The sequence below is a fragment of the Mobula hypostoma genome, chromosome 31, assembly GCF_963921235.1.
Source record: "Mobula hypostoma chromosome 31, sMobHyp1.1, whole genome shotgun sequence".
Classification (NCBI taxonomy): domain Eukaryota; kingdom Metazoa; phylum Chordata; class Chondrichthyes; order Myliobatiformes; family Myliobatidae; genus Mobula; species Mobula hypostoma.
The window spans coordinates 6,640,905-6,654,024 of record NC_086127.1 but is presented as its reverse complement, the minus strand read 5'-3'; the positions used below and the strand labels follow the sequence as shown (position 1 = coordinate 6,654,024).

The following is a 13,120-nucleotide window of genomic DNA, read 5'->3' as shown; positions in this document are numbered from 1 at the left end:
ATGATAATTGGCCGTTTGCAAACGGCTCCCAACAGCCTCCCAATGGTAGTGATCCCCACCCAGGACCCTCCGCGCCGTGGAAAGTGCCCCATCGGCCGGACGAGGATGAGCCAACGCATGCGTACAACGACCCCCCACGCGCCCCCCTTCGCCGCCCAGAATGCAGCGCGAGGAGCTGGCGGGCCCTTGGCGACCGCCTGCCGAGTTCCCGTGACCGGAGGCCGGTGGGGGAGTCGGGAACCGGCCGCTCACCACGCATGCTCGGAACCCCATCCCCGCGACCGCAATAGGGCGTTCCCCCTTGCCCGGGGGCATCTGGGTAAGTCCGGTCGCCATCAATCGGCAACAACAATAAATTCCGAGCCACCTTCCACTTTAAGATGGCGCGCCTTTAATTTTTTTCCCTCCTTCCCTCAGGATAAATGTGTGGCTGATTTCCCTGAAAGAATGTAACTTTCCGAGCATCGATGAGTTACGCTCTATATTTATTAATGTATAATTTAATAATATATGCTCTGTGTATTAAGGATTTATTTTCCACATTAGTGATTGGGAGGAGGAGCTGGGTGCAGGGTATGCAACTTTTGTGAATGCAAGCAAATGGATTGGGAAAGAGCGCTGCAATAGGCCATTTAGTTCTGCAAACAGGATTTCCCATAGAAACCTGCTCAGTATAGTCACGTACTGCTGGAATTATCATTGTTAGATTGGTGTTTCTTATCGTGGTGCACAAGAATAATCTCGTGACGATGTGTTTTGTGTAAGCGGAGTGATTGATGGCTCTGTGCTCTGATCAACGGAGGTGGAGTTCTGAAGCATGGCCGGGATCTTATTTAAAACCTTCCAAGTACTAAATAGCCTCGACAGAAAGGACACGGAGGGTGCACTCAGTAGCTACTTTACCAGGTACCTCCTGTAGGTGATAAAGTGGCCACTGAGCGTGTGTCCCTGGCTTCCTGTTGCAGTGTTTCAACTGCACAAGGACCTGTGATCTGCACAGGCTGCTCATGTGACAATCCACCACCTGATCCCATGGTTTCACGTGACCTTGACCGTGGGGGTGGGGGGAGCGGGGTTAAGTAGATGCTATACCTTGCCCGAGGGTGGTCTGCAGGCTCGTGGAGGGAAGGAGCACCTCACACCTGCTTTGGTAAGGACGTATCTGCACCCCGACGCCCTCTTTCGCTAACGGATGGTTAAGTTGTGACATTTGTTGCCACAGAGGATGGCGGAGGCTGTTATTGGGCCAGATTTATGTATGTAGATAAATACATTGTGGTGGCATTGCAACGGTGAGCACAACGCTCTACAGTCGCAGCGACCCGGGTTCAGTTTCCGTCCCTGCCTGTGAGGAGTTGGTACGTTCTCTCCCCGTGACCGCCTGGGTTTCGTCCGGGTGCTCCGGTTTCCTCCCACAGTCCAAAGGCGTGCCGGTTGCTAGGTCAGTTGATCAATCGGCCTGTGATTAGGCTGGGGTTAAATCAAGGCATAACCAGTTGGCGCGAATCGAAGGGCCTATTCCGCCCTGTTTCGCCAGACCAACGAGTGGATTCCAGGGAGCACAAGGGCTGGAGGCTCGGCAGGGGAAGCGGCAAGAAGAAGCGTTGCCCGACGCGCCTCGGTCAAAGGAAACAAACAAGGCAGAGTGCTGGCTGTATTGCAAATCTACACGGAGTGCGGAGGGTAGAGACGTGGAGTACGGGGGGGTGGATACATAGGGAATGGAGGGGTAGAGACGTGGAGTACGGGGGGGGTTGTTGGATACATAGGGAACGGAGGGGTAGAGATGTGGAGTACGGGGGGGGTGGATACATAGGGAACGGAGGGGTAGAGACGTGGAGTACGGGGGGGGTTGTTGGATACATAGGGAACAGAGGGGTAGAGATGTGGAGTACGGGGGGGTGGATACATAGGGAACAGAGGGGTAGAGATGTGGAGTACGCGGGGTTGTTGTTGGATACATAGGGAATGGAGGGGTAGAGACGTGGAGTACGGGGGGGGGTTGGATACATAGGGAATGGAGGGGTAGAGACGTGGAGTACGGGGGGGGGTGGATACATAGGGAACGGAGGGGTAGAGATGTGGAGTACGGGGGGGGTTGTTGGATACATAGGGAATGGAGGGGTAGAGACGTGGAGTACGGGGGGGGTTGTTGGATAGATAGGGAATGGAGGGGTAGAGACGTGGAGTACGGGGGGTTGGATACATAGGGAACGGAGGGGTAGAGACGTGGAGTACGGGGGGGGTTGTTGGATACATAGGGAATGGAGGGGTAGAGACGTGGAGTACGGGGGGGGGTTGGATACATAGGGAACGGAGGGGTAGAGATGTGGAGTACAGTGGGGGGTGGTGGATACATAGGGAACGGAGGGGTAGAGACGTGGAGTACGGGGGGGGTGTTGGATACATAGGGAATGGAGGGGTAGAGACGTGGAGTACGGGGGGGTTGTTGTTGGATACATAGGGAACAGAGGGGTAGAGACGTGGAGTACGGGGGGGGTTGTTGGATACATAGGGAACAGAGGGGTAGAGACGTGGAGTACGGGGGGGGGTTGTTGGATACATAGGGAACGGAGGGGTAGAGACGTGGAGTACGGGGGGGTTGTTGTTGGATACATAGGGAACGGAGGGGTAGAGACGTGGAGTACGGGGGGGTTGTTGTTGGATACATAGGGAACGGAGGGGTAGAGACGTGGAGTACGGGGGGGGGTGGTTGGATACATAGGGAACGGAGGGGTAGAGACGTGGAGTACGGGGGGGTTGTTGGATACATAGGGAATGGAGGGGTAGAGACGTGGAGTACGGGGGGGTTGGATACATAGGGAACGGAGGGGTAGAGACGTGGAGTACGGGGGGGTTGTTGGATACATAGGGAACGGAGGGGTAGAGACGTGGAGTACGGGGGGGTTGGATACATAGGGAATGGAGGGGTAGAGACGTGGAGTACGGGGGGGTTGGATACATAGGGAACGGAGGGGTAGAGACGTGGAGTACGGGGGGGTTGGATACATAGGGAACGGAGGGGTAGAGACGTGGAGTACGGGGGGGTTGTTGGATACATAGGGAATGGAGGGGTAGAGACGTGGAGTACGGGGGGGTTGTTGGATACATAGGGAACGGAGGGGTAGAGACGTGGAGTACGGGGGGGTTGGATACATAGGGAACGGAGGGGTAGAGACGTGGAGTACGGGGGGGTTGTTGTTGGATACATAGGGAACGGAGGGGTAGAGACGTGGAGTACGGGGGGGTTGGATACATAGGGAACGGAGGGGTAGAGACGTGGAGTACGGGGGGGTTGGATACATAGGGAACGGAGGGGTAGAGACGTGGAGTACGGGGGGGTTGTTGTTGGATACATAGGGAACGGCGGGGTAGAGACGTGGAGTACGGGGGGGTTGTTGTTGGATACATAGGGAACGGAGGGGTAGAGACGTGGAGTACGGGGGGGTTGTTGTTGGATACATAGGGAACGGAGGGGTAGAGACGTGGAGTACGGGGGGGGTGGTTGGATACATAGGGAACGGAGGGGTAGAGACGTGGAGTACGGGGGGGTTGTTGTTGGATACATAGGGAACGGAGGGGTAGAGACGTGGAGTACGGGGGGGTGGTTGGATACATAGGGAACAGAGGGGTAGAGACGTGGAGTACGGGGGGGTTGTTGTTGGATACATAGGGAATGGAGGGGTAGAGACATGGAGTACGGGGGGGGTTGTTGGATACATAGGGAATGGAGGGGTAGAGACGTGGAGTACGGGGGGGAGTTGTTGGATACATAGGGAACGGAGGGGTAGAGACGTGGAGTACGGGGGGTTGTTGGATACATAGGGAACGGAGGGGTAGAGACGTGGAGTACGGGGGGGAGTTGTTGGATACATAGGGAACGGAGGGGTAGAGACGTGGAGTACGGGGGGGTTGTTGGATACATAGGGAACGGAGGGGTAGAGATGTGGAGTACGGGGGGGTTGTTGGATACATAGGGAACGGAGGGGTAGAGACGTGGAGTACGGGGGGGTTGTTGTTGGATACATAGGGAACAGAGGGGTAGAGACGTGGAGTACGGGGGGGTTGTTGTTGGATACATAGGGAATGGAGGGGTAGAGACGTGGAGTACGGGGGGGTTGTTGGATACATAGGGAATGGAGGGGTAGAGACGTGGAGTACGGGGGGGTTGTTGTTGGATACATGGGGAACAGAGGGGTAGAGACGTGGAGTACGGGGGGGTTGGATACATAGGGAATGGAGGGGTAGAGACGTGGAGTACGGGGGGGTTGTTGGATACATAGGGAACGGAGGGGTAGAGACGTGGAGTACGGGGGGGTGTTGTTGGATACATAGGGAACGGAGGGGTAGAGACGTGGAGTACGGGGGGGTTGTTGGATACATAGGGAACGGAGGGGTAGAGACGTGGAGTACGGGGGGGTTGGATACATAGGGAACGGAGGGGTAGAGACGTGGAGTACGGGGGGGGGGTTGGATACATAGGGAACGGAGGGGTAGAGACGTGGAGTACGGGGGGGGGTTGTTGGATACATAGGGAACGGAGGGGTAGAGACGTGGAGTACGGGGGGGGTTGTTGGATACATAGGGAACGGAGGGGTAGAGACGTGGAGTACGGGGGGTTGTTGTTGGATACATAGGGAATGGAGGGGTAGAGACGTGGAGTACGGGGGGTTGTTGGATACATAGGGAACGGAGGGGTAGAGACGTGGAGTACGGGGGGGGTTGGATACATAGGGAATGGAGGGGTAGAGACGTGGAGTACGGGGGGGGTTGGATACATAGGGAACGGAGGGGTAGAGACGTGGAGTACGGGGGGGGGTTGGATACATAGGGAACGGAGGGGTAGAGACGTGGAGTACGGGGGGGTTGTTGGATACATAGGGAACAGAGGGGTAGAGACGTGGAGTACGGGGGGGGTTGTTGGATACATAGGGAACGGAGGGGTAGAGACGTGGAGTACGGGGGGGGGTTGGATACATAGGGAACGGAGGGGTAGAGACGTGGAGTACGGGGGGGTTGTTGTTGGATACATAGGGAACGGAGGGGTAGAGACGTGGAGTACGGGGGGGTTGGATACATAGGGAACGGAGGGGTAGAGACGTGGAGTACGGGGGGGGTTGTTGGATACATAGGGAACGGAGGGGTAGAGACGTGGAGTACGGGGGGGTTGTTGGATACATAGGGAATGGAGGGGTAGAGACGTGGAGTACGGGGGGGTTGTTGTTGGATACATAGGGAAGGGAGGGGTAGAGACGTGGAGTACGGGGGGGTTGTTGTTGGATACATAGGGAACGGAGGGGTAGAGACGTGGAGTACGGGGGGGTTGTTGTTGGATACATAGGGAACGGAGGGGTAGAGACGTGGAGTACGGGGGGGGTTGGTTGGATACATAGGGAACGGAGGGGTAGAGACGTGGAGTACGGGGGGGTTGTTGGATACATAGGGAACGGAGGGGTAGAGACGTGGAGTACGGGGGGGGTTGGATACATAGGGAACGGAGGGGTAGAGACGTGGAGTACGGGGGGGGTTGTTGGATACATAGGGAACGGAGGGGTAGAGACGTGGAGTACGGGGGGGTTGTTGGATACATAGGGAATGGAGGGGTAGAGACGTGGAGTACGGGGGGGTTGTTGGATACATAGGGAATGGAGGGGTAGAGACGTGGAGTACGGGGGGGTTGTTGGATACATAGGGAACGGAGGGGTAGAGACGTGGAGTACGGGGGGGGTTGGATACATAGGGAACGGAGGGGTAGAGACGTGGAGTACGGGGGGGGTTGGATACATAGGGAACGGAGGGGTAGAGACGTGGAGTACGGGGGTGGTTGGATACATAGGGAAGGAGGGGTAGTGAGTACGGGGGGGTTGGATACATAGGGAAGGAGGGGTAGATGACGTGGAGTACGGGGGGGTTGTTGGATACATAGGGAACGGAGGGGTAGAGACGTGGAGTACGGGGGGGTGTTGGATACATAGGGAACGGAGGGGTAGAGACGTGGAGTACGGGGGGGTTGTTGGATACATAGGGAACGGAGGGGTAGAGACGTGGAGTACGGGGGGGTTGTTGGATACATAGGGAACGGAGGGGTAGAGACGTGGAGTAGTACGGGGTAGAGACGTGGAGTACGGGGGGGTTGTTGGATACATAGGGAACGGAGGGGTAGAGACGTGGAGTACGGGGGGGTGTTGGATACATAGGGAACGGAGGGGTAGAGACGTGGAGTACGGGGGGGTGGTTGGATACATAGGGAACGGAGGGGTAGAGACGTGGAGTACGGGGGGGTTGGATACATAGGGAACGGAGGGGTAGAGACGTGGAGTACGGGGGGGTTGTTGGATACATAGGGAACGGAGGGGTAGAGACGTGGAGTACGGGGGGGGGTTGGATACATAGGGAACGGAGGGGTAGAGACGTGGAGTACGGGGGGGTTGGATACATAGGGAACGGAGGGGTAGAGACGTGGAGTACGGGGGGGGTTGGATACATAGGGAACGGAGGGGTAGAGACGTGGAGTACGGGGGGGGTTGTTGGATACATAGGGAACGGAGGGGTAGAGACGTGGAGTACGGGGGGGTTGTTGGATACATAGGGAACGGAGGGGTAGAGACGTGGAGTACGGGGGGGGTTGGATACATAGGGAACGGAGGGGTAGAGACGTGGAGTACGGGGGGGTGTTGGATACATAGGGAACGGAGGGGTAGAGACGTGGAGTACGGGGGGGGTTGTTGGATACATAGGGAACGGAGGGGTAGAGACGTGGAGTACGGGGGGGTGGTTGGATACATAGGGAACGGAGGGGTAGAGACGTGGAGTACGGAGGGGTAGAGGTGGAGTACGGGGGGGTGTTGGATACATAGGGAACGGAGGGGTAGAGACGTGGAGTACGGGGGGGTTGTTGGATACATAGGGAACGGAGGGGTAGAGACGTGGAGTACGGGGGGGTTGTTGGATACATAGGGAACGGAGGGGTAGAGACGTGGAGTACGGGGGGGGTTGTTGGATACATAGGGAACGGAGGGGTAGAGACGTGGAGTACGGGGGGGGGGTTGGATACATAGGGAACGGAGGGGTAGAGACGTGGAGTACGGGGGGGGTTGGATACATAGGGAACGGAGGGGTAGAGACGTGGAGTACGGGGGGTTGTTGTTGGATACATAGGGAACGGAGGGGTAGAGACGTGGAGTACGGGGGGGGTTGTTGGATACATAGGGAACGGAGGGGTAGAGACGTGGAGTACGGGGGGGGTGTTGGATACATAGGGAACGGAGGGGTAGAGACGTGGAGTACGGGGGGGGTTGTTGGATACATAGGGAACGGAGGGGTAGAGACGTGGAGTACGGGGGGGGTTGGATACATAGGGAACGGAGGGGTAGAGACGTGGAGTACGGGGGGGGTTGTTGGATACATAGGGAATGGAGGGGTAGAGACGTGGAGTACGGGGGGGGGGTTGTTGGATACATAGGGAACGGAGGGGTAGAGACGTGGAGTACGGGGGGGTTGTTGTTGGATACATAGGGAACGGAGGGGTAGAGACGTGGAGTACGGGGGGGTTGTTGGATACATAGGGAATGGAGGGGTAGAGACGTGGAGTACGGGGGGGGTTGTTGGATACATAGGGAACGGAGGGGTAGAGACGTGGAGTACGGGGGGGGTTGGATACATAGGGAACGGAGGGGTAGAGACGTGGAGTACGGGGGGGGGTTGGATACATAGGGAACGGAGGGGTAGAGACGTGGAGTACGGGGGGGGTTGGATACATAGGGAACGGAGGGGTAGAGACGTGGAGTACGGGGGGGGGTTGGATACATAGGGAACGGAGGGGTAGAGACGTGGAGTACGGGGGGGGTTGGATACATAGGGAACGGAGGGGTAGAGACGTGGAGTACGGGGGGGTTGTTGGATACATAGGGAACGGAGGGGTAGAGACGTGGAGTACGGGGGGGTGGTGGATACATAGGGAATGGAGGGGTAGAGACGTGGAGTACGGGGGGGGGTTGGATACATAGGGAACGGAGGGGTAGAGACGTGGAGTACGGGGGGGTTGTTGTTGGATACATAGGGAACGGAGGGGTAGAGACGTGGAGTACGGGGGGGTTGTTGGATACATAGGGAACGGAGGGGTAGAGACGTGGAGTACGGGGGGGGGGTTGGATACATAGGGAACGGAGGGGTAGAGACGTGGAGTACGGGGGGGGTTGTTGGATACATAGGGAACGGAGGGGTAGAGACGTGGAGTACGGGGGGGTGGTTGGATACATAGGGAATGGAGGGGTAGAGACGTGGAGTACGGGGGGGTTGTTGGATACATAGGGAACGGAGGGGTAGAGACGTGGAGTACGGGGGGGGGTTGTTGGATACATAGGGAATGGAGGGGTAGAGACGTGGAGTACGGGGGGGGGTTGTTGGATACATAGGGAACGGAGGGGTAGAGACGTGGAGTACGGGGGGGGTTGTTGGATACATAGGGAACGGAGGGGTAGAGACGTGGAGTACGGGGGGGTTGTTGTTGGATACATAGGGAACGGAGGGGTAGAGACGTGGAGTACGGGGGGGTTGTTGGATACATAGGGAACGGAGGGGTAGAGACGTGGAGTACGGGGGGGGTTGTTGGATACATAGGGAACGGAGGGGTAGAGACGTGGAGTACGGGGGGGTTGGATACATAGGGAACGGAGGGGTAGAGACGTGGAGTACGGGGGGGGTTGTTGGATACATAGGGAACGGAGGGGTAGAGACGTGGAGTACGGGGGGGTTGGATACATAGGGAACGGAGGGGTAGAGACGTGGAGTACGGGGGGGTTGTTGGATACATAGGGAACGGAGGGGTAGAGACGTGGAGTACGGGGGGGGTTGTTGGATACATAGGGAACGGAGGGGTAGAGACGTGGAGTACGGGGGGGTTGTTGGATACATAGGGAACGGAGGGGTAGAGACGTGGAGTACGGGGGGGGTTGGATACATAGGGAACGGAGGGGTAGAGACGTGGAGTACGGGGGGGTTGTTGGATACATAGGGAACGGAGGGGTAGAGACGTGGAGTACGGGGGGGGTTGTTGGATACATAGGGAACGGAGGGGTAGAGACGTGGAGTACGGGGGGGTTGTTGGATACATAGGGAACGGAGGGGTAGAGACGTGGAGTACGGGGGGGTTGTTGGATACATAGGGAATGGAGGGGTAGAGACGTGGAGTACGGGGGGGTTGTTGGATACATAGGGAACGGAGGGGTAGAGACGTGGAGTACGGGGGGGGTTGTTGGATACATAGGGAACGGTGGGGTAGAGACGTGGAGTACGGGGGGGTTGTTGGATACATAGGGAACGGAGGGGTAGAGACGTGGAGTACGGGGGGGTGTTGGATACATAGGGAACGGAGGGGTAGAGACGTGGAGTACGGGGGGGGTTGTTGGATACATAGGGAATGGAGGGGTAGAGACGTGGAGTACGGGGGGTTGTTGGATACATAGGGAACGGAGGGGTAGAGACGTGGAGTACGGGGGGGGTTGGATACATAGGGAACGGAGGGGTAGAGACGTGGAGTACGGGGGGGGTTGGATACATAGGGAACGGAGGGGTAGAGACGTGGAGTACGGGGGGGTTGTTGGATACATAGGGAACGGAGGGGTAGAGACGTGGAGTACGGGGGGTGTTGTTGGATACATAGGGAACGGAGGGGTAGAGACGTGGAGTACGGGGGGGTTGTTGGATACATAGGGAACGGAGGGGTAGAGACGTGGAGTACGGGGGGGGTTGTTGGATACATAGGGAATGGAGGGGTAGAGACGTGGAGTACGGGGGGGGTTGTTGGATACATAGGGAACGGAGGGGTAGAGACGTGGAGTACGGGGGGGTTGTTGGATACATAGGGAACGGAGGGGTAGAGATGTGGAGTACGGGGGGGGTGGTTGGATACATAGGGAACGGAGGGGTAGAGACGTGGAGTACGGGGGGGGGTTGGATACATAGGGAACGGAGGGGTAGAGACGTGGAGTACGGGGGGGTTGTTGGATACATAGGGAACGGAGGGGTAGAGGTGGAGTACGGGGGGGGTTGGATACATAGGGGGAGGGGTAGAGACGTGGAGTACGGGGGGGTGTTGGATACATAGGGAACGGAGGGGTAGAGACGTGGAGTACGGGGGGGGGGTTGGATACATAGGGAACGGAGGGGTAGAGACGTGGAGTACGGGGGGGGGTTGGATACATAGGGAACGGAGGGGTAGAGACGTGGAGTACGGGGGGGTTGTTGGATACATAGGGAACGGAGGGGTAGAGACGTGGAGTACGGGGGGGTTGTTGGATACATAGGGAACGGAGGGGTAGAGACGTGGAGTACGGGGGGGGGTTGGATACATAGGGAACGGAGGGGTAGAGACGTGGAGTACGGGGGGTTGTTGTTGGATACATAGGGAATGGAGGGGTAGAGACGTGGAGTACGGGGGGGTTGTTGGATACATAGGGAACGGAGGGGTAGAGACGTGGAGTACGGGGGGGTTGTTGTTGGATACATAGGGAACGGAGGGGTAGAGACGTGGAGTACGGGGGGGGGTTGTTGGATACATAGGGAACGGAGGGGTAGAGACGTGGAGTACGGGGGGGTGTTGTTGGATACATAGGGAACGGAGGGGTAGAGACGTGGAGTACGGGGGGGTTGTTGGATACATAGGGAACGGAGGGGTAGAGACGTGGAGTACGGGGGGGTTGTTGTTGGATACATAGGGAATGGAGGGGTAGAGACGTGGAGTACGGGGGGGGTTGTTGGATACATAGGGAATGGAGGGGTAGAGACGTGGAGTACGGGGGGGTTGTTGGATACATAGGGAACGGAGGGGTAGAGACGTGGAGTACGGGGGGGGTTGTTGGATACATAGGGAACGGAGGGGTAGAGACGTGGAGTACGGGGGGGTGGTTGGATACATAGGGAACGGAGGGGTAGAGACGTGGAGTACGGGGGGGTTGTTGGATACATAGGGAACGGAGGGGTAGAGACGTGGAGTACGGGGGGGTTGTTGGATACATAGGGAATGGAGGGGTAGAGACGTGGAGTACGGGGGGGTTGTTGTTGGATACATAGGGAACGGAGGGGTAGAGACGTGGAGTACGGGGGGGTTGTTGTTGGATACATAGGGAACGGAGGGGTAGAGACGTGGAGTACGGGGGGGGTTGTTGGATACATAGGGAACGGAGGGGTAGAGACGTGGAGTACGGGGGGGGGTTGGATACATAGGGAACGGAGGGGTAGAGACGTGGAGTACGGGGGGGGGTTGGATACATAGGGAACGGAGGGGTAGAGACGTGGAGTACGGGGGGGTTGTTGGATACATAGGGAATGGAGGGGTAGAGACGTGGAGTACGGGGGGTTGTTGTTGGATACATAGGGAACGGAGGGGTAGAGACGTGGAGTACGGGGGGGGGTTGGATACATAGGGAACGGAGGGGTAGAGACGTGGAGTACGGGGGGGTTGTTGTTGGATACATAGGGAACGGAGGGGTAGAGACGTGGAGTACGGGGGGGTTGTTGTTGGATACATAGGGAACGGAGGGGTAGAGACGTGGAGTACGGGGGGGGTTGTTGGATACATAGGGAACGGAGGGGTAGAGACGTGGAGTACGGGGGGGTTGTTGGATACATAGGGAACGGAGGGGTAGAGACGTGGAGTACGGGGGGGTTGTTGGATACATAGGGAACGGAGGGGTAGAGACGTGGAGTACGGGGGGGTTGTTGGATACATAGGGAACGGAGGGGTAGAGACGTGGAGTACGGGGGGGTTGTTGGATACATAGGGAACGGAGGGGTAGAGACGTGGAGTACGGGGGGGGGTTGTTGGATACATAGGGAATGGAGGGGTAGAGACGTGGAGTACGGGGGGGGGTTGTTGGATACATAGGGAACGGAGGGGTAGAGACGTGGAGTACGGGGGGGTTGTTGTTGGATACATAGGGAACGGAGGGGTAGAGACGTGGAGTACGGGGGGGGTTGTTGGATACATAGGGAACGGAGGGGTAGAGACGTGGAGTACGGGGGGGGGTTGGATACATAGGGAACGGAGGGGTAGAGACGTGGAGTACGGGGGGGTTGTTGGATACATAGGGAACGGAGGGGTAGAGACGTGGAGTACGGGGGGGTTGTTGGATACATAGGGAACGGAGGGGTAGAGACGTGGAGTACGGGGGGGGGTTGGATACATAGGGAACGGAGGGGTAGAGACGTGGAGTACGGGGGGTGTTGGATACATAGGGAACGGAGGGGTAGAGACGTGGAGTACGGGGGGGGTTGGATACATAGGGAACGGAGGGGTAGAGACGTGGAGTACGGGGGGGTTGTTGGATACATAGGGAACGGAGGGGTAGAGACGTGGAGTACGGGGGGGGTTGTTGGATACATAGGGAACGGAGGGGTAGAGACGTGGAGTACGGGGGGGGTTGTTGGATACATAGGGAACGGAGGGGTAGAGACGTGGAGTACGGGGGGGGTTGTTGGATACATAGGGAACGGAGGGGTAGAGACGTGGAGTACGGGGGGGTTGTTGGATACATAGGGAACGGAGGGGTAGAGACGTGGAGTACGGGGGGGTTGTTGTTGGATACATAGGGAACGGAGGGGTAGAGACGTGGAGTACGGGGGGGTTGTTGTTGGATACATAGGGAATGGAGGGGTAGAGACGTGGAGTACGGGGGGGGGTTGTTGGATACATAGGGAACGGAGGGGTAGAGACGTGGAGTACGGGGGGGGTGGTTGGATACATAGGGAACGGAGGGGTAGAGACGTGGAGTACGGGGGGGTTGTTGGATACATAGGGAACGGAGGGGTAGAGACGTGGAGTACGGGGGGGGGTGGTTGGATACATAGGGAATGGAGGGTAGAGACGTGGAGTACGGGGGGGTGGTTGGATACATAGGGAACGGAGGGGTAGAGACGTGGAGTACGGGGGGGGGTTGTTGGATACATAGGGAATGGAGGGGTAGAGACGTGGAGTACGGGGGGGGTTGTTGGATACATAGGGAACGGAGGGGTAGAGACGTGGAGTACGGGGGGGGGGTTGTTGGATACATAGGGAACGGAGGGGTAGAGACGTGGAGTACGGGGGGGGTTGGATACATAGGGAACGGAGGGGTAGAGACGT

The 13,120-nt window shown here is 57.8% G+C and overlaps 1 protein-coding gene across 1 annotated transcript in view; it reads left to right on the top strand.

Moving 5' to 3' along the window:
* LOC134339928 (uncharacterized) overlaps positions 1-13,120 on the top strand; it is a 67,071-nt gene continuing 53,951 nt past the window's right edge. Inside the window, exon 1 of the mRNA XM_063036715.1 lies at positions 1-319. Coding sequence (XP_062892785.1) covers positions 1-319 — 319 coding nt within the window. The remainder of the gene's footprint in view (positions 320-13,120) is intronic.